Genomic DNA, 24,771 nt, shown 5'->3' on the forward strand with positions numbered 1-24,771 from the left:
GCTCAGCAGGGGGTCTGCTTCCTTTCCTCTTTCTCTGCCTACTTGTGATTTCTCCCCCTCAAATAAAACCTTTAAAATAAATAAGAAAAATAAAAAAGACGGGCCGATAAGTTGAAAAGATCAAGAGTGCTGGGTGTTGGGGCAGGTCAGCACTGGGCCCCGTTTTGCGCCGCTAAAAACCCCACAAAAATACAAGTTATTCGCCTCAATCTCTCTGCTTTTTTCCATATCAAAAAAGGGACGGGCAGATCGCGACACCCAGGCATCCCGCAAAGTAGGCGGGTCACCTTAGGGGCAACCTTTACCCGCTCAAAAATTCGTCTCACATTAGCAGTGAGGATTCGGGCGTCACCCCGAATCGTTATTTTCCTTACTCATAAGTTTAAGGCATAAAGCCACACACGTGTTCCTCGCTGGGTAACGAATTCCATTCTCATTAGCCTTACGGTGAGCTTCAGAGTGGCCCGTTGAACGAAGAGCCCAGCTCCTTTCCAGTTGATCTTATTCATTTAGTTCATTGTTTCTGTCCCTTTTCATTTTATTTGTTCGCCGGGGAGAACCACCAGCGGTAGGGTCTCCGACTACGGTATGCAGATAATCAGCTGGCGTCGCAAAGGCTCACGGAAGTTCTCCGCCCCTTCCGGTTTTTGCCCGGTGTGAGCTGTCGCGAGAGTTCATCCGCCGTACGCCGGAAGCAGCTCTTTGCTCCGTAGCAGCCGAAGGGGCGGGCTCGAGGGCCGAAGGAGTCTAAGCAGCTCGCGGGTCGCTCGGCGGTGCAAGATGGCGGACATCTCCCTGGACGAGCTCATCCGGAAGCGCGGGGCTGCGACGAAGGGGCGGTGAGTGGCCTTTTCTCCCTCCGGTGCTCAGGGCCAGTAGCCTAGCGGGGCTCGGGGCGGGGAGGGAGCGGCCCGGGAGCGACGCGGAGCGCCGTCTGCGCCCGCCCCCTGCCGCAGCCGCGCTCCTCATTGGCCCTGCCCGGCCGCCGCCGCGGGCCCGGCCGCTCGGCGGTCCACACTGGTTGGAAGCGCCGTCGCTCGGGGGAGAACGGCGAGGCCGCTGGCGGCGGCGGCGGCAAGGCCGGGGCTCCGCATTCGTGGGAGCGGCCCGGGCGGGGGGAGGGGCTGGCCCCGGGGGGAGGGCTCCAGCCCCCTCCCCGGCGAAGACTGAGGCGCTCGGGTCCCGCTGCTCCCCGATCTCCGCCGGACTTCGAGTTAGGACGAGTGAAGTTTAGCCGGGAAGTGACTTGCTCAGACTCTGTTACCGCCGAAGCTGAGACCCAGACCTTCACTTCAGACCCTGCGTGCGCTTCCCCGCCCCGCCGCCGCCTCTCAACACTCGCCTCTGCGCGGCGTTTCAAGTTCTCCAGGCGCTTTCAGGTAGCGCCTGTTCCATCTGCTCTTTTCCTAACCCTACCGGCCAGATACTGGTATCTTCCCCATTTTGCAGACGGAGAGCTTGAGGCCAGGAAAAGTAGAGTGAGTGACTTGCCCGAGGCCACCAAGTGCTGAGCGTGGGGGCTGAGTGCCGGTTTGGAGCTGGCTGAGTTGGCCTCAGGCTGGGGCAGAACAAAACAAAACCAAAACAAAACGGGCGGGGGTGGAGGTTAGAGGTCAGTGATGGTTGTAGCTCCCCGTGGTCGGAGAAGACTCTTCTGGATCTGAGTGAGGAGATGATTTGCGGTGATGTGCCCCAGATTTCCTCTGGACCTTTAAATATTATTTGTCATTTGCAGCCTTTATGAGCTCTGGTTCACGTGCATGCAGAAGTGGGAAGGCGGCCAGTAGTTCTCCAGCGCGCGTTGCACTAGTTCAGGTGTCTCTGTAAGCAGGCTGTAGAGATGTTAGACAGTGTTTTCTCAGACCTCATTCACTTAGCAGATGTTGACTAATACATCCCCAGTGCGGGGGGGCTAGAAAATAGATAATATCTGTTGCTAACTGATATCCACATATCCACTGCACTTGACCGCTGGCGCATACTTCACCAGCCCACGCTTCACCTGGTTTCTGGTTCATAACAGGCACACGGGAAAGCATTAATTTGCTTAGCCATTCTCCGTGAGGGGTTCTTTTCCTAGGTTTTCCCTCTAATAACTGGTGCTGCGTCTTCTGGCCACTTCTGAGTCTGTCTGGGTTTCATAGGTTTGCTGCACGGGGGCTGAATGAACCAGCTTCCCAGGACATGCTCTTTCTGCCGTCACTCCCCTGGGTTCCCAACTGCAGGCTGGCTGTACTGTCTGTTGGGTCTGTAGTTTCTTGGGTCCCGTGTGTCCAGAGTCTGGTGTTGGGCGTTGGGTGGGGATCTGTGGGATGAATGGGGACTCTGCAGCCAGGCAGACGTGGTGCCCTGGTGGGCCTGTTGGGTTCTGTGCCTCCCTGGCAATATGCCTTTTGAGCTGGGCCATTTCCTCATTTGCAGTAGTGGTTCCTGGCAGGTAGTTGAGGAGATGAAGTATGAGAATATAAAAATGTGTGTTTTATTTATTATTTTTAATCTTAATTTTAAGATTTTACTTATTTGACAGAGCACAGGTAGGCAGAGCGGCAGGCAGAGGGAGGGAGAAGCAGGCTCCCCGCTGAGCAGGGACCTCCCCTCCCCCACCTCTCAATGAGGGCCTCCATCCCAGGACCCTGGGGTCATGACCTGAGCCAAAGGCAGCTGCTTAACTGACTGAGCCACCCAGGTGCCCCAAAAATACATATTTTAAAGTTTGTACCAGGTAGTAAGTGTTAAGGAAATGATGGCAGTTATCGTGGATCTTTCCTTTAAAGGGGTAGAAGCCTAAGCCCCTCCCCTGATGGGGGCCAGTAGGTACCTAGCCCTAGAGAGTGAAACTATGAAGTTTTGATTTCCTTCTCTCGCTTTCCACGGGTTTTTTTTTTTTTTTTTTTTAAGATTTATTTGAGAGACCGTGAAATTTGTTTGAGAGACACACAAGAGCGGGGAGGGTCAGAAGGCGACAGGCAGACACCCTGCTAAACTGGGAGCCCAATGTGCCCAGCTTGATCCCAGGACCCTGAGATCATGACCTGAGCGAAAGGCAAACGCTTAACCCACTGAGCCACCCAGGCGCTCCTCCACATGATCTTATGCAAATTATTTAACTATTCCCTACCACTCTCATTTATAAAATGTAGACAGTGTTTATTTTGTTAGCTGATTGTTAGGACTAAGTGAGTTAATATATCTAAAGAATTTCAGAAGTATCTGATGGTTCTAAGTGTCCAATAGTTGTTAGCTCTCATCATCATTATTGAAGGATTGTAAATAAGTGACATTTGAATTTTCTGTGAGAGTATGTGAGAATACTGCCTTGCTGTTACCTGGAGACCAGATTGGAGGAATGTGCGGAGACTCTGCGTGCTAGTTTGGCCTGTGTGCTATGTTTGGATTAAACCTGGTGGAAACTTCATTTTTATTTTACTTGCACAGCCAGTGAGAACTACATCCAAGTCAAGAGCTGAAAGGTTGGGATGCCTAGGTGGCTCTGTTGTGAAGCGTCTGCCTCTGGCTCAGGTCATGATCCAGAGTCCTGGGATCAAGATCTGCATTGGGCTCCCTGCTCAGCAGGAAGCCTGCTTTTCCCTCCCCCCACTCCCCCCTGCTTGTGTTCCTTCTCTTGCTGTCTCCATCTCTTTCTGTCAAATGAATAAATATTCTTTTTTTTTTTTTAAGATTTTATTTATTTGACAGAGATCTCAAGTAGGCAGAGAGAGAAAGGAGGAAACAGGCTCCCCACTGAGCAGAGGACTCTGGGATCATGACCCAGAAGGCAGAGGCTTTAACCCCCTGAGCCACCCAGCCCCCCATAAGTAAATAATCTTAAAAAACAAAACAGAACAAACAACTGAAAGGTCTAAGCTGATTTCAGTGAACAGCTTTCCTTTCCTACAATAAGCCTGTTTCATCTTACATGCTTCCTGGAAGAACTTGCCCCTTCCTGGGAGCTGTGGAATGGCATGGCGTAGAGGTCCCATGAAGAACGTTGTGCTTGGTCATTTAAGTAGAACCAGCGATGATCTCCAAAAACTCTTCCTGTTCGGGAAAATAGCAGAAGAACCTGTAGCAGTGTGAATAGCGCGTCACGGAATTGCTTGTTCTCTAGGCAGCCGTTCTGTGTTCATCGCACCTTGTAAGTCAAGAAAGGGGCCGTTGTCATTATGATTACCTGGGGCCCCAGTTAATCGTCGGAAGATTTCTGTGATTAATATGAAGACAGAGAAGCGGAGAGTTTTGAGTGATGCATCACTCAGCAGGTGAGACGCTGTCCTTCCTGGGGCCTAGCGTGGCTCTGGTGACTCTGTTTCTGCCCAGGACCCATGGATGAGTCTCCCCAGGACAGCACGGGGTACCAGCTGCGGTGAGGGCCTGTTTTTTGTTTTGTTTTAAGATTTTTATTTATTCATTTATTTGAGAGAGAGCGCATGAGAGGGGAGAAGGTCAGAGGGAGAAGCAGACTCCGCATGGAGCTGGGAGCCCGATGTGGGACTCGATCCTGGGACTCCAGGATCATGACCTGAGCGGAAGGCAGTTGCTCAACCAACTCAGCCACCTAGGTGCCCTGTGGGCCTGCTCTTGTCGGGTTTTTTTTTCCTGAAGCTGCAAGTGTACTGCTGGTCAGGTTTGCAGTCGCCCAGTCTGGTTTGATTTGTTGAGCTCTCAGAAGATTGCTGTCTGTCCGTCCACTGCCGCCGCCTAGTTAGAGAAGGCTCATCTGAGGTGGCAGGCAGCCTTGATGGGAAGGTCGGATGTTGACTGTGGTGGGGTTGAGCACCTCCGGCCCCGCCGCCCTGTCTGGGGAGTCCTTGGAGCCGTGCGGAAGGGGGTTGGTCAGCTTTTCAGTTAAGGCCAGAGCTCTGGTCCTGGTACTCATTGCTTGTTTCCTTGTTGAAATAAAATAAAGGAAATGTAGACCCAAACTAAAAAGAAGGAAGATTAGTTGTTATGTAACTTGGAGGGGAAGAAATAGAAATAGGATTTAAAACAAAACACCTGCACAAGACTCTCTTGGAGGGTTAGGGGATGGTGTCTTATTTCTCTGTGTCTGTGAAGCACCTAATCCAGGATCAACTCTCCATAATAGAATTAAACCGTTTTCTCCTTGTGAAGGTGACCTCAGCACACATAACTAACTCAGAGACCCCATGGATTAAAATCCACTTTATAATAATAATCCGGGGTCCCCCCCCCACCACCAAGGCCCTGACTCCTTCGGAGTACACAGCTGTCCAGGGCCGGCTCTGGGTGGAGTCTGGAGGAGAGGGCAGGTTCTGGTGGGGGCCCTGGCCCTCTCACCCACAGCGCTCTTCCCAGCACCCCAGGAACCTCTAGTGGGGCCCTGGAAGCGGGGCGGAGGTGCATCGTGTCCGTGTGGGGCAGTGCAGAACCTCACTCCAAATCTCCCCCACTCCTCTCCCGGACATTGACTGAGGCCCCAAGCACAGAATGTGTTCGGGAACGTCAGATAGTGTGTGCAGTGGGAGGTGAGGCTGCAGGCAGAAGCTGGGGCCAGACCAGAGGCTTCGCTGAGGGGCTGGGCTTTGTTAGGGAGCCCTCAGCAGTTCTTGGAGCAGGAGGGGAACACCACGAACTCTGTGTTTTGGAGACCCACTCCTAGCAGGAGTGTTTATTTGAAACATTCCTGATGACTAATGCCTGCCTTGTACCCAGCGCTGCTGCCCGCTGGGATGAATAGGCGTCTTTTCATGCAAGAGGAGGAGCAGTGATGATGAGAAGCCTGAGCACTGAAGCCCCTGAAGCTGGTCATGAAAGGAGCTGAAAGGGTTGGCGGAGCCAGCGAGCTGAATGGCTCACATTGCCGGGAAGTAGCTTCCTCGCGCTCCGGCGTCCCCAGCCACGTCCCCTCCCTGCCCCAGATGGCCCTCTTGTGCCTCTCACAGAGAGAAAACAGACCAGCACAAGCCATCTGGGCCATCCTGGGTGTGTGCGCGCTCCCCCTCTGGTCCCTAGAGCTGTGCGGAGGCCCAGGAGTCCTAAGCTGTTCTTAGCCTGGGGACAGCTGACCCCCTCTTTAACCCTTTAAGTTCTGGTCGTCACTTTTGCCCCATACTGCATTTATTGGTGCTCTGACTGGGTGCGGGCAAGCCTGGTTGGACCTCTGTCTGTCGAAGGTGTGCATCAGCCTCATTCTCACAGCTGGGGAAGAAAGGAGGTGGGCGGGGCGGGGCGGGCACTGTAGGATCCCTACACTTAGCGGGCGCTCAGGACCCGAAAGCTCTTTGAGCTTTTTTTCATCTGCCTGGCACAGGGTTGCCCCAGGCAAGGAGATGCAGGGTGCCGCCACCCCCAAGAGGCTCCTCATCCTGCAGGAGATGTGGCCTTGGACACACATCCTTTAATTCCGCACAGCAAGAGCCTCTGTGGCAGTTGTGTCTTGGGTTCAACTGCCGAGGGAGGGCGCCCTGGACTGTGGAAGTGCCAAGGGAGAAGGTGGGGAACACTCTTGAGGGCAGGGGGCCCAGGGCCGGGGCGCCCACCAGGGCTGCGAGAGCCAGGAGACTGCACGCCGTGGCCTGCGGGGGGCATCGTTCGCATGGTCTGTGGCATCATGCTTGGCTCTTCCCCGCCCTCTCACAGCCGCCTGGTGCCTGGTTGTGTGGTGTCCCTGGAGACTTCGTTCCTTCCTCTCCTGGAGTAGGTGTCTTCCTGCCTCGCTCTTTTTGGTGACTTGATTTCCCAGCCGAAGGCCTCTGGCTTCAGAATGGGAAGTGAAACAGTTTTATCCGGAGTACTTTACACTAACCCTGATTTTGTCGGGATCTGGATAGTAAATGTTGATTAAAATCCTTTTCCCCATTTTATGAGTAGGCTTTCAGTAGTAGCTCCTGGTGTGAACTGAGAGCCTGTTGCATTTCTTCGATGGGCATCATCAACGGTCGTAGGGAGCTGAAAGCATTTAAAAAAAAAAAAACCTGTGGGTTTAATTTATTTTTTTTATTTTATTAGTAAGTTCGCGTGCCCTCCGCAAATTCCAGCGGCCCCTCAATAGCTGTAGGTTTCAGCGACGCTGCGAAGCGTAGCCCCACTATTGTCAAGGCCTTGCAGACCATGAAACCGAGGCTGGGCCACTCCAGGGGCCGATGGGTGCTGTCTGCACAAGCGCCGATTTTTTTCTCCCTATTTGTGCTTAGTGAACTCCCTAAACACCCCGTTCCTTTTGGCCTTTTTTTTTTTTTTTTTTAAGATTTTATTTATTTATTTGACAGAGATCACAAGTAGGCAGAGAGAGAGGAGGAAGCAGGCTCCCCCGCTGAGCAGAATTCCCGATGCAGGGCTCGATCCCAGGACCCTGAGATCATGACCTGAGCCGAAGGCAGCGGCTTAACCCACTGAGCCACCCAGGCGCCCCCATGGCCTTTTTTTTTTTTTTAACCCACTCCTTTGCAGGAGAAAGGACAGGGACCAGCAAGTAGGGCGGCCCCAGCCCCACCTTAAACCTAATCTGACCAATTCGGTGGATGACTCTTCCCTCCCTCTTCCGTCTGGTTCTCGTGTAGACGCCCTGGGAAGTATTTAAATCCTCAAGTAATGTTCCATTTCTGAAAGAGAAATGGAATGTGCATCACTGCCTTAGGTGATCTGGCGTACTGGAGGCAGCAGGTGTTTCCGCTGGTCAAAGGATAACAAGGTGAAGGGCCGGATTGCCTTCCCTGGTACCGTGAGTGTGCTCCTGCGGTTGGCCCGGGAGCTGGAGGACAGTCTCCCTCCGGTGGGGGAGGGGGGACGGTGAGGTACTTGGAGCGCCCTCTGGGGGGCCCCCGGACACAGATGTGGGAAACCGTATAGGAACTTGTTTGTTCAGTCGAGCTTTGCCTTCTGACACCAGGTCAGAGATTCTGAACGCTTCTGTCATCCATGATCACCTGTGGAGTCCAAATGCAGATGCCCACGCCTCAGCCCAGACTTGAGATTCAGCTGCAGGTGGGGTGCGGGCAGCCATGTTTTTAAGCAGTTCCACGGGAGTTTCCAATGCCCAGCCAGCGTTCAGCACCACTTACAAAGCACTGTGCCCGTTCTCCAAGTCCAGTGGAGGAGCAAACAAGCAGATGTAGTGATAGGCACAAAGGAGGCTTGTGCCTCCTTAGGGAGGGAGGGTTTCCCTAAGAGGAGGTGTTGCCTTGGGAGCAGGAGTCCCCCAGGCAGGGCCCCCGCTATGTGAGCAGTGGCGAGGCTGGGGTGGCGCTGGGGTGGTGCAGTGGCCAGGTGGGGTGAGGGAGCAGCCTGCGGACCCCAGGAGGGGCTCTCAGGATTTACCTGGAATGGTCTTTGCTTTCCTCGCAAGCTACTAAAGGACCAGCAGAGGAGCCCCACAAGCGAATGGGGCCTATTTAATGGAGTGGGTTTTTTTTCTATTAAGGTTTTATTTATTTATTTGACAGATATCGCAAGTAGGCAGAGAGAGAGAGGAGAAAGCCGGCAGGCTCCCTGCTGAGCAGAGAACCGAGGACTCAGATCCTGAGAGTCCTGACCGGAGTTGAAGGCAGAGGTTTTAACCCACTGAGCCACCCAGGCACTTCTGTTTAATGGAGTTTAGTTCATTTCCAGTCTTAACAGTTTCTGAATTTGACATTCTTCTTGTTGGTAGTGTGCTAAATACAAAGGTGGTTTTATCCCTGATTCCTGGCACACTGTTCCTAAAACTCGTGGGAGTTTCCCGAGCGAGTGCACATGTAGTAGGAGCATCTTATGTTCTAATGAGGTGACGCCTGATGGGCCCCCGGGGATAGCCTCGGATGGGGGCTTGGTTGCCAGAAAGACCTTGGCATCATTAGCTGGAACTTGGAGCCCTACCCCACTCCCCAGCCCCCAACCACCGGGGAGGGGAGAGGGGCTGGAAATTGAGTCAGTCATCATTGGCCAGTGATTCAGTCAACCTTGCCTACATAAACCGCCCCCCCGCATGGAATTCTGGGGAGCTTCTGGGTTGGTGAGCACAGCTGTGTGCTGGAGGGTGGTGCAGCCAGAGAGGATGCGGAAGCTCCACCCCCCACCCCCACCCCCGCTCTCCCTGTGCCTTATGCCTCTCTTCCGTTTGACTCTGAACTGTAGCCTTTATAATAAACCGATAATAGTAAGTATCCTGTTTCAGCTGTATTCTGTTAGCCATTCTAGCAAATTCTTGAACTTGAGGAGGGGGTGTGTGTCCCCTCGATTTTAGCTAGTCTGTCAAAAGTATGGGAAGCCCAGGACTTGGAACTGGCACCTGAAGTGCGGGGACTCCCGCGGGGTAGCCTGTAGCCTGTGGGGTGTGTTCGGACTCTGGGTGGGTAGTGTCAGAACTGAATGGTAGGACACCCGGTTGGTGTCCAGAGAGTTCGAGAACAGTTGATGTGGGGGAAATACCTACATGTTTGGTGTTTGGGAACAATTGAGACAGTGACTGGTTTTCTTTGCTACCAAGTCCTTGTGTCTTCAGTCTGCCCGTGGGCTTGCTCCTGCTCCCAGCCCCTGGGCAGGGGGCGTCCGCTGGCACTGGAGGCCTGGGCTGCCGGGGGAGGCTGGGGAATCTGTCATTAATCAGTTCATCCCACCTCACAGGGCACTGATTGAGAGCACGGCTGGGGAAGAGCTTTGGAAACGGACGTTGCTCTTCAGGGGCATGGGGTTAGGATATTTGGGGGATGTGCTTTTTTTCCTTTTCTTTTCTTTCTTTCTTTCTTTTTTTTTTTTTTTTTTTTTTTGACTAGCATGATTTGTAGGTTATTGTCCCTAATGGTGTCTCAGAATACTTGGTCTGGGGAGCAAAACCGTCTTTTTTTTTTTTTCATAATTTTACTTTTTTTTTTTTTTTTAAAGATTTTATTTATTTATTTGACAGAGAGATCACAAGTAGGCAGAGAAGCAGTCTGAGAGGAGGAAGTGGGCTCCCTGATGAGCAGAGAGCCCAGTGCGGGCCTCGATCCCAGGACCCTGGGACCATGACCTGAGCCGAAGGCAGAGGCTTTAACTCACTGAGCCACCTAGGTGCCCAAAACCAGTTTTTGTTTGTTTGTTTGTTTGTTTGTTTGTTGTAATTTATTTGACAGACAGAGATCACAAGTAGGCAGAGAAGCAGGCAGAGAGAGAGGAGGAAGCAGGCTCCCCGCTGAGCAGAGAGCCCGATGCAGGCTCAATGCAGGCTCGATCCCAGGACGCTGGGATCATGACCTGAGCCGAAGGCAGAGGCTTTAACCCACTAAGCCACCCAGGAGGCCCAGAACCGTCTTATCTAAGTGATAGAAACCACCAGGCCCTTCTTCCTAGTTTTCTTTGCAAGGCAAAGTCAAAGGCAATAAACCAGGAAAGAAGTTTCAGTGTAGGTTTAATTGTTTCCTGAGACAGCGAGCAGATGTCTGGGTTCTCCAGGAACTGCCCCCTGCTCCCAGGATGACGACAGCCCTGCTTCCAGGGGCTCCTGGTGAGGACCGAGATCCGCTTCATACCCCCTCTGTTGCTTGCAGTCTGCATGCCAGGCCGGGAGTCGGAGGTGTCCGATCGCGTGTGGGGGTCCAGCAGAGCCTCCTCAGCCCGCCCGCCCGCTCCACCACCTTCCAGCAGAGGTTTGACGCCCGGCAGAAGATTGGCCTCTCAGACGCCAGGCTCAAGCTGGGAGTCAAGGATGCCCGGGAAAAGCTTTTACAGAAAGACGCTCGGTTCCGGATCAAAGGGAAAGTACAGGATGCCAGAGAGATGCTGAACTCGCGCAAGCAGCAGAGCACGGCGCCCCCGAAGCCCCGCCAGGTGGCCGATGCTCGGGAGAAGATCAGCTTGAAGCGCAGCTCCCCAGCCACCTTCCTGAGCCCACCCATCGGGACGGTGACCCCCGCCCTGAAGCTCACCAAAACCATCCAGGTGGGTGCGGCTCTTGCCAGACATTCCTGGGGAGCCAGGAACAACTGTGGGTTCAGGCAGGGGGTGGGGGCCGAGTATTGGGGCCGAATGACAGTTCTCCCAGTGTTTGTACAGTAACTGTATGAGGGAGGCAAGGATTTAATCTCGTTTTGCAGTCACTGACTTTCTGCAGTGAGCTAGTGATGCAGGGAAGGGGGCGAAAGGACAGACGCTCGTGGGGCGTGTGCTGTGTGGCGGGCATTTCACACAGAGGACCGAATTTCTCTCTCACCATGACTCTGGGACCATTCCCGCAGTTTTATAAACGGCTCTCCTTCTCAGGATGTGGGTCTTTGTGCCCAGAGTTAACACAGCTGTCAGTGGGGGCCCAAGGGAGGAGCCTAGGCAGACCCAGCCCCTGGTCCGGCGCACCGGCCGCTTGCACAGCTGCGGACGGAATGGAAACAGTATTTAACGTTCACAGTGACTTTGGGAACAGGAGCAGCAGCAGCTACGAACATTCACTGAGCCAGGCTCATGGAGCAAGACGACGCGGTGCCCTGCTTTGGCCACGAGGCTTGCTAGAGGTTACTGCGGGCCACAGCTGAGTGGCACCGTATTTCAAGTGCAGTGATTCCTTTCTCATGGAGACCGGGGATGAATCACGGTCTCTCTGTGTTTCTAGGTTCCCCAGCAGAAGGCCATGGCACCCCTCCACGCCCATCCTGCTGGAATGAGGATCAACGTTGTCAATAACCACCCGGCCAAACAGGTGGGAGAGCGAGAGCGTGTGTGCGTGGCCGTGAGCGTGCGTGTGCCGCGTGCGTGCGTGGGTGTGCTTTGAGGAGCTCCGCTGGGTGGATTCACTGCGGCCTGGCCCGAGGCTCCCAGTGCGAAGAATTGGAGGGATTGCGTTTGGCTTTTGACAGTTTGAGTTTTACTTACTCTTATTTTTATTTTTTCAAAGATTTATTTATTACAGAGCATGTGTGCAAGGGACGGGGAGGGGCAGAAGGAGAGGGAGGAGAGAACCCAAGCAGCGGCCCTGCCAGGCAGGGAGCCCATGACCCTGAGATCACAACCTGAGCCGAAACCATGCGTCGGACGCTCAGCTGACCGCACCCCCCGGAGGCCCTGCAGTTCATGAGTCGTTGCAGTTGTTTTTAAACTTCTTACAGTGGTGAGGCAGGTGGATATATAATGGGCAGAGAGGAAATCGAAAGTCTTCTATTTTTATTATTAAAGTAGCATGTGCAAAAAAATTAGTATGTACTTAATACATACTTAATATAGAACATTTGCAAAATAGAGAAAGATTACACAGGAAGAAAGAGTTCTGGTGCTCCTGCTCTGCAGAGCCAACAGCTGTTGAAATTCTGCCCCGGCTCCTTCCTGTTTCTTAGGTTTTTTATTTTTAGGTGTCATTGCTGTCTAGTTACTGCCTCGCTGTGGTTGTGTGTTTGCTGTTACATTATTACCCAGCTTTGTGTACTCCTGTTTTCACTTTACAACACAAGTACGTCTGTGATTCACAGCACTCGAAACATTTTTAATTATTGCATAATCCATTGAGTTGGTCTTCCGGTTTACTTAAGCCGTCTTTCTCTAATTCTCACGGTTAGAAATCCTTCTGTGAGCATCTTTGTGGCTAAAGCTCTTTCTGGGGTTTGGATTTCTATCTGTAGGCCAGACTGCCAAGGATGGACTTTCTAGGTAATACTATCTATTATCTATTATCTAGGTAATAATATCTATTTCTAGATAATAAACACATGTTCTAGGTGGCTCTAGGTGTTGCCTGTTGTGGAAAGGTAATTCTCACATACCTGGAGGTTGCAGCACTTTTGCTGGGCCCCGGTGGGTGGAGAGCCACCGTGAGGATTGGTGTGAGGATTGGTGTGAGGATTGGCCGCCCGGGCCGGTCTCCCCCGGGCCCCCTGCGCCTGCTGCTCCCTTCAGCCGGCTCCACATCTCTTCCTGGTCTTGCTCCGGATGTCATTGCAGGACCTGCAGGCCCCAGTAGCTTTTCTTTCTTTCTTCTCAGAATTTATATGATTTGGAAGAAGATGATGACTCTGTAGCTCCCATTCCTAGTAAACAGATGAAATTTGCAGCCTCCGGCAGCTTTCTCCACCACGTGGTAAGGCATATCCGTTTTTCCTGTGCTGTCCGCGTGTTTGATCAGTGGATAGGAGTGGCGGTGGAGGATGTGGCCTTTCAGTTCAGAAATGTTGCTCCCTGCGGGTCTTGAGGTTTTCAGAGCTGATGCAGTCCCTGGTTTACAGATGCAGAGAGCAGGGTGTCCAGTGCTGTGCTGGCGGCCCCACGGCTGGTGGGGTGCAGAGCTGCAGCTTCCGCTTGCTGTTTCCCTGCAGGGGAAATGGGAGATCCCTGAGGATGGCATCGTGTTTTCCTGTGTGGCAGGACATTCTGCATGTTCCTCTTCCCTCTGTGGTCAGCGCCTCTGGCCATGTTTTTTTTAGTTTGTTCTACAATTTTGATTGTTTGACAGAGCCACAGAGCATAAGTGGAGGGAGTGGCAGAGGGAGAAGCAGGCTCTGCACTGAGCAGGGAGCCAACAGGGGCTTGATCTCAGGACCCTGGGATCATGACCTGAGCTGAAGGCAGAGGCTTAACCATCTGGGCCCCCCAGGCGCCCCTTTAGCCGAATTCTTTTTTTTTTTTTTTTTTTTTAAGATTTTATTTATTTATTTGACAGAGAGAGATCACAAGTAGGCAGAGAGGCAGGCAGAGGGGTGGGGGAAGCAGGCTCCCTGCTGAGCAGAGAGTCCGATGTGGGACTTGATCCCAGGACCCTGGGATCATGACCCGAGCTGAAGGCAGAGGCTTAACCCACAAGCAACCAAGTGCCTGTTCAGCCTCATTCTTGATACCAGGTTCCCTCAGTTGGTGTTGTTAGCAGGAATAAGCTGTACTTGGCCTGTGCACTCCACCGGGTGCAGCCTGCACTCGGGCGAGCTTGCTAGACTAGGCTGCTAGGCGGATCCCACGTAGAGAAGGAATGAGAGCAGCATCTGGGACCATTAGGGTGGCCAGCAGCAGTGGGTATAGCCCATGTCAGGGACAGAAGCCTGGGGGCACCCAAGCCAAGCTTGGCCTTTGGCCTTCAGAGACCCGAAGACTCCATTTTTGCTGCTGCATTGAGAGTGTGGACCAATTTTGTGGTTGCCGCTGAAGTTCTTCGAGTGCTGTGCGAAGCTGAACTGTGCTGACTTGTTACTAGGGGCTGGGCCTTTGCACTGGTTGAACTGCTAAGGTCCGCTGCCCAGGGAGTGGTCAGCAGGCTTAGGTCCTGGCTCACCCTGCTTGGAAGAATTCAGTGTCTATGTTAACTAGGATTCCCCTTCCCTCCTGCCCAGTAAGGTGGGTTCTGTTACTAGTTCCATTTTACAGGCACAGATCAGGGGCCAGAGAGATGAAAATATGTTCAGTATCATCCAGCGTATAAATAGTGGATCTAGGAGTCAAGCTTCTGCAGTTGGCCTCGCAGGTCGGGTGTGTCGTACTGTATTGGCCGTCGGTAATCAGAAAGCAGCTTGAGGGGGCACCTGGGTGGCTCAGTGGGTTAAGCCTCTGCCTTCGGCTCAGGTCATGATCCCAGGGTCCTGGGATCGAGCCCCGCGTCGGGCTCTCCGCTCAGCGGGAAGCCTGCTTCCTCCTCTCTCTGCCTGCCTCTCTGCCTACTGCCTACTTGTGATCTCTCTCTCTGTCAAATAAATAAATAAAATCTTAAAAAAAAAAAAAAAGAAAGAAAGAAAGCAGCTTGAGAAGTGTGGGGTCCAGCACAAGGAGGACATTTTGTTTGATTCGGAGAAGCCAGTGAATCACCCCGGCCCCGGGCTCTGCCTCTGGCGGCTGCGTCCAGCCCTTCTTCCTGAGCCTGTAGCTGGCGGCGTGGGCTTAAAGCAGCAGGGCCACCTGCCACTTCTGCCTCATACATCTTTTTCCTCAGACTCATTCCTAGCAAGGAGTTTCCTAGTTTATGTTTTCAAGGGACCACGTCCCCGGTTAGGGGGAGCAGGGGAGGGAGGGAACAGTATCTGCTGGTCTGCACGACTGACTGCCAGCGCGTCCCTCACGGTCTGGAAGCCGATCGGGCCGGGGCTGCCAATGGGGCCTCTGCGTATAGAAACAGGGACCAAGAAGTTGGGAGTCTGGACCTTCTGAAGAGTGGGTTCCTCTGCCAGGCCAGTTCAGAGCTGATGGTCGGCCAGTTTTGATAGGAGCGTATCTGGGAGCAAACTTGACTCTAAGCTTTTGGCCTTGTCATTCGCTCCAAATTGCAGAATTTCATAAAATTTCCATGGTCTGGGTAGGCCTGTGGCTGCATGGAAGGGTCTCACCAGGGGCTTCCTGCACCGGAGGGAGGCTTCTGTAAGCACGTGGGCAGACTGCGTTTCTCCCCTCCCGCCCCTTCCCTGGGGGAAGTCACTGGCAGCCTTTCTTGGCTCCAGATCTCTGATGGGGTTGGGGAGCTGGGAGCCCCTTGGGGGTGAGGGTTGTCAGCTCCGTAGTGCTTCTCTCTTGTCTCCTTCTCTAGCTTCTCAGATTCCTGTCTGCCCGTTTGTCTAGGCCGGACTGAGCAGTTCCAAGTTCTCCGTGTCCAAGGCCCTCCCTCTCACCAAAGTGGTCCAGAATGACGCGTACACAGCTCCGGCCCTCCCCTCCTCTGTTCGAACAAAAGCCTTGACCAGCATGTCCCGGACACTCGTGAACAAGGAGGAGCCCCCGAAGGAGCTGCCGCCCACCGAGGTGAGGGAAAGGCGAGGAGAGGGAGCGAGTGCACCCGTTGGGAGGCAGCCTGTGCTGGGGGCGCCGCGTGGCATGCGCACCTGTCAAGCCCGCACAGCACCTCCGTGAGGTGGGCATTGCCACCTCCATTTTACAAAAGAGCAAAGCAAGCCTCAGTGAGCCCTCCCCTCGGCGTGCTTGCGGGCAGCTGGGGGAAACGGAGCTGCACACGGAGCAGCCTTTGTGTTAGAACAGAGGCCTGCCCGGAGGAGAGCTGCTGGGAGCACTGGGGAGAGAGCATCTGACTATGCAGGGCTGGTCAGAAAGGCTCTGAGGAGGAAGGGTCACCTGAGCTGGGTGGGTCGTGACACATGACTAGCGCGTCCTGAGTGTCGTGGTGGGGACGTGACTGTGACAGGCTCTGGGGGGCTTTCCTCTGGGCCTTCCTGGTCACTTGCTGGGCGGATGTGCCGCTGCTGAGCACACAGCTGTTGTCTGATTCTGGTCACTGTCTTGTCTGGCAGCCTGTCCTCAGCCCCTTGGAAGGCACCAAGATGACCGTCAACAATCTGCACCCTCGAGTCACTGAGGAAGACATTGTGGTGAGTACTGCGTCCCGCCGAGGCTCTAGCTCTCAAACCACGTCTGTGTCCAGGGCCCCCAAGACCACCGCCAGTTCACTAATGCCCCGAGACTCACAGGACTTCTCAGAGAGTGCTGTCAGGGCTAAGGTTTATTCCAGGATACAGAGCAAATTCAGCAAAGGGGAAGGTTCACGGTGCAGAGGCCGGGGGAATCCAGGTGCAAGTTTCTGGATTCCTCCCCGAGTGGAGTCAAACAGAATGCACTTTATTTCCCCAGCAACGAACTGTGATGCGTGAAACCAGGGAACTCAGTACAAACTCAGCGCCCAGGGTCTTTACCCGCAGCTAGTCGTGTAGGCTCGCTCTGCCCCTGCGCGCCAGCATTCCGGACTCCCAGGGCGAAAGCAGGTGTTCAGCGTAAACCATATTGTTTGCATAGATTAAGCTCCGTGAGTCACTCTTATCAGTTAGGGTGGTGGGAACCCTCCGCAATTCCAAGTTGCCCGACACCAACCAAGATTCAGCCTTGGAAGCAGGGCTTTCAAAAGCGAGCAGCTGGGCTGCCCTTGGGAACTCTGCGCTTCACAGCGTCGGCACCAGGGCCGGCGCAGGGTGCTGGGTGGGGCCTGAATGGGATCCTCTAATCCTCTAGTTGACAGCCTTCTGATTATTTTTCTGTGAGTCTTTGGAACTCGTGCCTCCTCTAGGGGTTTACATGATGATTCCAGAGTAAAAGGGATGAGGTAGATTGGGGTTATGTGGTGGTTGGCCCCCCTGGATTGCCCTGATCTGTCCTGTCCTGTCCCGCCCTTAGTCATGGGCAGAGCCTAAACCTGGCAAGGAGAGGGCCTGATGCAGCCAGGACTTCTCTTCCCGCTTCTTTTCTTTTAGGCACCAAAAAAAACCCCACTATTAATTCGAAAGTCCAGTTGCCCTTTGAACTCTGAATTGTCAGGTCCTAGGAGGAAGCACGCGGACTCCGGGCTCTCTGCAGCGGAGTTTCAAGTGCTGTAACAGCCCGTAATGGCCACCACGTTTGACAGGGGTTTTGAGTGTGAAACACGAGTGCCGTGTGATAGCTTTGAGAAGTGAGCGGGCTCACCAGCAAATGACAAGTTAACAGAGTTGAAACAGATCTTCTTCCTGGTTTTAAAAGTAGTGATAGCTGCTGTTTATTGAGCATATGTTATGTGGCAGGTACTTTGTGGGCAGGATCTTTGAAAATACGGAGTAGTGGGACCTGCCGGCGTGTGGGGGTCGCCGCCCCGCGTGAATGGCAGCAACAGCCGCCCTCCCTTCTTTGCCCACACGGGTGATGTTTGGAGAACAACAGTAGGGGAATTGGGATCTCACTTAGTATTCGGTTTTCTTCTCTTAGTTTTGGTATTTGACATTTTCCACTTTATCGTGAAAAAACAGATCATTTCAGCTACTCCTTCAGAAAGCTTTTCTGCCCTCATGACAGCATTGAGAAGGGAGTCGCAGGCGAAGCCGTGGCCTGGGTGCCGGCTGGCCTCCGCGGTCTGTCTCCACGTTGTCTTCCTTCTCTGCCCCCCCACGCCCCCTGTAAGAGGAGGCGGAGGCGTCAGGGGACATGATGGCGGTAGTGACACCTGCTTACAGAGCACTACCCTAAACGTTCCTGCATTTGGGCTTTCAGCAGCCCTGGGGAGAGGGCGAGCCCATTCCTTTTCTTTTTTTTCCGAAGAGAAGATGTCAGTGAAGTTAGATCACTTGCAGGTTCCGTGGTGACCTGTTTACCACGGCTTCTGATGAGCCTGCACGTTCCTTTTCAGGACGGGGCCCTCAGAGAAATTCTGTAACTCCTGTCTCTGTTGAGAATGTAGGTGCTGCAGCAGGAAGAAATTGGGGTGCCTTCCTGAAGGACACAGGGATTCTAGGGCTTGTAAGCCCAGACCTGTTTGTGGTTGCCCGCTCGGCTCATCCTCTCATCTGGTCCTGCGTCGGGAGGCCTGCTGATGTCCCAGGGACACCACCTGAAAGGTGCCTCCCGACGTCCTGGGCGCTGGGCGGATTCGGCTGGAGCGCGGCCGGCCGCCGTCTCCCCCAGAGCTCTGGAGCGGTGACTGACAGGCAGGACGGCCCCGGATTCTCTGCAACCCTGACCCTCCTGTTGTTTGCAGGAGCTTTTCTGTGTATGTGGAGCCCTCAAAAGGGCTCGCCTGGTCCATCCTGGGGTAGCAGAGGTGGTCTTTGTGAAGAAGGACGACGCCATCACCGCGTACAAGAAGTACAACAACAGGTGTTTGGACGGTAAGTCGGGGGGGGCAGCCACCTCACCTTCCTGCCGCTCACTGCTCCCTCTCGGGCAGCAGCCTTCAGAGCAAGCCTTCCTCTGGGATGGCTGGGAGGACTCCGGCGCGCTCAGCCCTCTGGACAGAAGGTTTCCTGGGCACCAAGAACACACAGGGCCCTGGGTTTGCACGCAACCCTAGGACTTCGGTCCAGTGAGCATAGGAACGCCATTTCTCCGTGGATGCTTCTCTTACGAGGTCTTGCTGGGGAAGCCAGAAGTCCGAGCCTCCTCTTCCAGATGTTGGTCTGATGACTGCTAGGACACAGCTTTGTCAGACACCGGCAGCCTTGTGTCAGCGGTTAACTCCTGGGTGGGCGCCGCTCCTAGGGGCAGGCTCCTGGTTTTCCTGAGCCCACAGTCCCGTTGTTTATCTCAGGACGGCCTGTGGAGCGAAACTGCCTGCCATGGCCCTGTTGTCCGCTGACTACTTCTTTCTGTGTTTACCAAGTACCCTTGTGGACCAGGGACATGTGCTCAAGAGGCACACGCTGGTGGGCTACGGCGGTTGTATTTCCCTGTTGGTGAATGATGTTGGGTGTCTCTGCTTGTGCGGAGTCGCCATTTTATCTCTTGGAGAAGTGTCTTTTCGGACTCTTTAGTGGAGTTTAAATGAATTCTTTAAAAAAAAAAAAAGGATTCTTTATATATGACTTCTTCTCCTACCAGATAACTGATTTGCCAGTATTTTCTCCCATCCTGTAGGTTGTCTCCCCCTCTTCTTGCTCTGTGCATTTACAGCTGTGTACTTTGTCTAAGCAGTGCCTTAGCTGTGTCCCATAAATTTTGGTGTACTGTGTCTTTATTTTCATTCATCTCAAAGTATTGTCTGAATTCCCTTGTGATTCTTCTTTGACCCATTCGTTACTTAGAATTGTTTTAATTTCCATGTATTTGTGACTTTGCCGGATTTCCTTCTGTCCCATGAGTGTTAAAGGAGAATCTGCATGTATTTTGCTGCTGGTAGATGTCTGGTAGGTCTAGTCAGTTTGTAATGTCACTGGAATCTTCTCTCTCCTTCTTGGTCTTCTGCCTGGTTCTGGCCGTTCCTGAAAGTGAAGGGTCACCGGCTATGATCGTCTGCTTCTTCCAGTTGTGTTTTGCTTTGTGTACTTGAGGGTCTGATGTTAGCCATATACATGTTTGTGTATGTTAGTTGTAGATAAGTTTGTCGGTGCTTTCTTTCCTGGTGCATTGACCCTTTGATCATTTCAGAATGACCTTTTTTGTCTCAGGGCACTGGGGTGGCTCAGTCAGTTAAGCCTCCGACTTTTGTTTTCGGCTCAAGTCATGATCTCAGGCCCTGGGATCAAGCTCGCTGAGCTCCGGGCTCTGTGTGGAGTCTGCTTTTGATTCTTACTCCCTCTCCCTCCTGCGCCTTTCTGCTCACTTGTGTGAATATTTCTAATGTGACCATTTAGGTCCTTTAAAGACTTTTTCACCGTATATATGTGTGTATGTATATATATTTTTAAAGATTTTATGTACTTGAAAGAGGGAGAGAGTATGAGAGACAGAGCACGAGGTGGGGGAGGGTCAGAAGGAGCCGCAGGCCCCCCACTGAGCAGGGAGCCTGATGAGGGGCTCAGTCCCAGGACTCTGGCATCATGACCTGAGCCAGAAGCAGACGCTTAACTGATTGAGCCACCCACACCCCCCGTTTTTCACTATATTTTTTAGTTGCCACTTTAAACACTTGCTCAAGAATTCACAGTATATGTTGTAGCTTACCAGAATCTATTTCAGATAAATATTAATTCCAGTGAGATGTCGGAAATGTTACCCTATATGGCTCTGTTCCCTCTCCCCAATTCGTGGCGCTGGGATGGCCACACGTCTCTCATAGTGTGTAGCGGAGCCGCACCGGCAGAGCCTGGAGCCGTCAGCCCTTCACGGACCAGGGAGAAGCCCGCATGGTCGCTTTGCGGTTCTTCTTCCACTCAGTTTCATTGCATAAACCTTCTCCTCCACTACCTCACGGACAAGCTTCGACAGAGTCACCTGCGTTCGGGCTCTCCCGTCCCGCAGCTCTCCTCTGCTGCTCGAGGGGAGAAGGGAGGTCTGTTTCCACTTTGCTGTTCGGTGCGTCCTTGCTGAGGTTTCGTGGACCTCACACCTGGGCTTCCCCGTCGCCCATCGTGGAGCCAGAGCTGCCAGCGGCGGGGGCCCCGGTGAGGGAGGGGGAGCCCTTGTCCTTTTGTCCGGAGCCGAAGTCTCATCACAGAGCCTTTTCCTTTCTGGTTTTTCAGGGCAACCCATGAAGTGCAACCTTCACATGAATGGGAACGTCATCACCTCAGACCAGCCCATCCTGCTGTAAGTCCCACGGGCAGCCGGGCTGGGGCGGGTGGAGCTTTTCTCCTGGTTTACTCTGTGCGAGTCTCCTCCTGCTGCGGAGTGAACCTGCCCGCGTCCGTGCTTTGTCTCTCCTCCGCGTGCTCTGCGCCGACGGCAGCTGGGCCGTCGGGGTGCGGGACGGTGGAAGAGTGACCGTACCGCAGGGCTGCTGCGCGGGCCTGCCCCTCGGGGGCTGGTGTTCTCAGCTTTAGAATTTAGAAAGGCCTGAGAAGAGAGGGGAGAGCGGGCCAGTGGCGTCTTTGTCCCACGGTGAGTTCCATCCAAGTGACTGGAAAATGCCGCCACCTCGCCCCGGACTCTGATGGAGACAGAACCCACTGGTGGCCCTTGTTTTGTGCCTTTTTTGGAGCCTGACACGCATGAAATGTAGATTGGCAGGACATCTTTTATAGATGAGAGGACAAAACCTCAGGAAGATACCAGATTTGCCAAGGTCGGTGGTGCAGACAGACTTAGAAATTTAGAAAGACCAGAATTTGAACTTCAGATAATGACTTGTGTGACTTGGACAAGTGTTTTAAGCTGCATTCCAGGAATAAGTTGTATTCTGGAAAATGTGGGTTTTATGACCTAGTAAGTTTGGGAGCCATTAGGCTAATAAACAAGAGTGAAGCCGATTTCTTGACTTCCAGACTTCTCCAAATATGTACTAAGCTGGTGCGGGTGTCCGTCTCTGGAGGGCATACAGCATTTCCTGAAGTTAAAGCCTCAGATCCCCAGGGGCTGCAGTTCAGTTTTGTCATCTGTAAATTTAAAAATGATAGATTTGCTATAAAATGTCGTGAGATCAGGGGGTACAGAAAGCAGTGTGTTCAGCACCTAGCTTTCCTACCAGACTTAGTAAATGGCGGGTTCCCTCCCCATCTGAGGGAAAACTGACAAGGGTTTTGACTCTGCTCTCCGCAGACGGCTGAGCGATAGCCCCTCGGCGAAGAAGGAGAGCGAGCTGCCTCGCAGGGTGAATCCTGCCGCCGCCTCTAACCCTCCAGCCGAAGTGGACCCGGACACCATCCTGAAAGCGCTCTTCAAGTCTTCGGGGGCCTCTGTGACTACACAGCCCACAGAATTCAAAATCAAACTTTGAGCGAGGGCGTGGGGGGGTAGGGGGGTGGGGGCGGGCAGCCAGAAGCAGGGCAGAGGAGAGTGGCTGTTTCCTAAAGCAAAGCCTGTGACCAATGGGCCGTCGGACTGGAGGCCCCTGAGCGTGGGACGGGTCGCCGGGGTAGAGCGCTTCCTCACCGGACGGGCCCCACTTCTCTGTGTTGTGTTCTCCCCCGCGCCCTTCTGTACGTTAACGTTTGCCGTAGTCGGTTTCTTCTCCCTCCGCCGCCTCACCGAGGTAGGCCCGTGCTGCCCGGCGTCCCTGTCCCTCGTCTCCGCCCCACACTGATGGATCTGAAAATGGTACCGTGAGCTGTCTGGAAGGCTTTCTGGTGGTCCCGTGGAGGGCAGGGCCAGGGCCTCTCTGAAGGACACATTTTTCTCCAGGAGGCGACGAGTTGCCTCCCCTTTCTCTTTTTTATGCTTTCAAAGTGGAGAGTGGGAGCCCCTGCCCCCCGCAGGGCAGCCAGGTCCGCTTGAGAGCTGTGAGCTGTGCCACTCGCCTGCCTGGTCATTGTGTGTGGCCTGGGCGGGGATCAGGCCGTAGCCCTCTGGTTCTCTCTCCACGATTGGCCTGGAGAGGGCCTTGTGTCGGGGCGGGTGAGCCTGCTGCTCTGCCGGGAAGAGCATCGCCGGCCCTTGCTGTGCTGTCTCCGGTGCCTCCAGTGGCTCAGGGGCCCCTCTCCCTGCCTCCTGCCTTGTGCCTCATCCCCACTCTCCTGGGGTGTCATGGCCAGGAGGAGAGGGCATCGTCGGCCCTCCCAGTTCTCACCTGACATGGTGCTCGTGGCACCTGGTTTGGATGCAGATGTCAGCTCTCTGCTAGTTGGTTTTTCTCTCTCTCTTTTTTTTTTTTTTAAAGATCCACCTCTTGTTCTTTGACACTGAGGGTCTGAGGGATTGTTTGAATGGGAGATATTGCCTTGCTCCTGGCCTCGCTTCTGGCCTCAGATTCCCACAGGACGGTAGGGATGCTGAGAGAGGCACACATCCAGCTGCACGTAGGGGCACCGTTCCCAGTGTTGTGACCGGCCCATCCTTCATGACCAGAGGGGTCTTTCCCTGCGTTCCAGTGAAGGGCAGGGGGAATGCTGGGTGGTCGGGAGGGTGTAGGGAGACCAGAGCAGCCCCTCCAGGTGTGTGCACCTGGACAGCGGGGCTCCACGGGCCGCCTCCATCTCCTGATGCTTTGTGGGGACCACAGGGAATGGGGCGGCAGAGCCGGAGCGAGTTGGGCAGCAGCTGCAGAATCCGTAGCAAGCAAGTGTTGCGAAAGGCACGCGCCTAGGAAGCAGAGGGGACCTGAGACACTAAAAGCTCTCCGTGGCCTGCTTGGGAACAGCCCAGTGAAGAAAAATCTGGAAACTCCTGTTTCCAGAGTTCTGTCTGTAAGCGGGAAGGAGGACCTAGGCTCTGAACAGCCCTCGGTCCTCCCGCTCTAAGGCTGCTCAGGCTTTGGGAGTCCATGGAAAGTACCTGATGGTGCTTCACCCTCTGGTCCAGAGAGAATGCTACTTTTGTTCCCATGTTCCCTTTTCCCCTTTTGAACGGGTGCAAACTTCGTTCTCAGCAGCTGGAAGACATTCCTCCACTTTCCCCTTCCTGATCCTTGAGAGCGCCTACAAGGCAGTGGGACCAGGTTTCTCAGGTCCTGGGGACAGTTGGATCACTGCTTGGACTCAGCTTCAAGTAGGGATGGTAAATATCCTGCCTGCATAGCATTACCCCCCTCCCCTTCTCCCCCACCCCCCAGTCCCGTGCCAGGCTGCCCTGGCTGTCACAGAGTTGATGGCGTCCAGCTGCAGCGTCCTGGCCCTCTGGACCCTGTCCTGGGTAGCTGTGTGGTTCACTGCCGGGTGGCGCTCGCTTGCCTCCCCTGCTCTACGGGGTGTCGTCATGGGAAATGGAAGAGACGGTGGTGGGCCAGTCCTTGTGTCCCTCTCCACCTGCCCCCCCTCCACATTCCTTGTGTGTATCTCTTGTTCAAAAGGAGAGGAAGAGACATTAAGGGATGGAGGAGACTCTATGTTACTTACCCATTTCTGAATAAATATTTGTTATTCCTACCTTTGAGCTGTTCTTTCTTTAAGGATTCTAAGTGGCCTTGGGGGACTTGGCACTAGAAAACAGGAGTTTACCTCTGCTTTCCTACTCACCAGCTATGATCCTAGGGCAGTTCCTCCCAGGACTTGCTGAACCCGTCTCCATCATGGAGGGTGTGAGTATTAGCAACTGTGAAGCATGGTCAGCTCCGACACAATTAGGTTTCTTCATAGGGAACAGGAGAGCCTGACTTTTGCCTTGGTTTGAAGACCTCAGATGCATGGGTGAAATTTCTCTTAGATCAATTAAGCATTAGAAAAAAATAATTTTTTTTTAAAGAGTTCATTTATTCATTTGACAGAGATCACAAGTAGAGAGGCAGGTAGAGAGAGAGGAGGAAGCAGGCTCCCCGCAGAGCAGAGAGTCCGATGTGGGGCTCCATCCCAGGACCCCGAGAACATGACTTGAGCCAAAGGCAGAGGCTTTAACCCGCTGAGCCACCCAGGCACCCCTAGAAAAAAATTTGTTGATTGGTTTTGTGTGTGTGGTAAAACACACATGAAATTTACCATCTTTGTACATTCCGGTGGCATTACATACAGTCCTGGCGTGCAGCCCACCACCAGCCATCCCTAGAACCCTTCATCTTGTAGAACTGAAACACTGTTTCCGTTCAACAGGAACTGCCATTTTACCCTCCTCCAGACCCTGGCAACCAGCATTATATGTTCTAAGATTTTGGTGACTCATTCAAGATTTGTGCAGCATTTGTGTTTCTTTGGCTTA

The 24,771-nt window shown here is 53.6% G+C and overlaps 1 protein-coding gene and 1 non-coding gene across 5 annotated transcripts; one reads left to right on the forward strand and one right to left on the reverse strand.

Annotated features, from left to right (window-relative positions):
- Positions 1–241: 241 nt before the first annotated feature.
- On the reverse strand, positions 242–391 carry LOC116594523. Its single transcript, XR_004287266.1, has one exon. It is a non-coding gene; the product is annotated as a U12 minor spliceosomal RNA (small nuclear RNA).
- Positions 392–678: 287 nt separating this feature from the next.
- POLDIP3 (DNA polymerase delta interacting protein 3) lies at positions 679–24,008 on the forward strand. 4 transcript variants are annotated; one of them, XM_032346049.1, is made up of 9 exons: positions 680–839; positions 10,464–10,854; positions 11,519–11,605; positions 12,878–12,973; positions 15,427–15,606; positions 16,110–16,187; positions 18,314–18,443; positions 20,733–20,799; positions 21,748–24,008. In XM_032346049.1, exons 1-9 carry the CDS (start codon positions 781–783, stop codon positions 21,923–21,925), a joined length of 1,266 nt encoding a protein of 421 aa, XP_032201940.1. In that variant the 5' UTR covers positions 680–780; the 3' UTR covers positions 21,926–24,008. The 4 variants fall into 4 exon arrangements, with proteins under 4 accessions (XP_032201942.1, XP_032201940.1, XP_032201943.1 ...); XM_032346052.1 differs by lacking the exon at positions 680–839 and adding an exon at positions 1,141–1,429; XM_032346050.1 differs by lacking the exon at positions 680–839 and adding an exon at positions 3,829–4,259.
- Positions 24,009–24,771: the final 763 nt, after the last annotated feature.

Source organism: Mustela erminea, chromosome 6 (assembly GCF_009829155.1).
Source record: "Mustela erminea isolate mMusErm1 chromosome 6, mMusErm1.Pri, whole genome shotgun sequence".
In the NCBI taxonomy this organism is placed as follows: domain Eukaryota; kingdom Metazoa; phylum Chordata; class Mammalia; order Carnivora; family Mustelidae; genus Mustela; species Mustela erminea.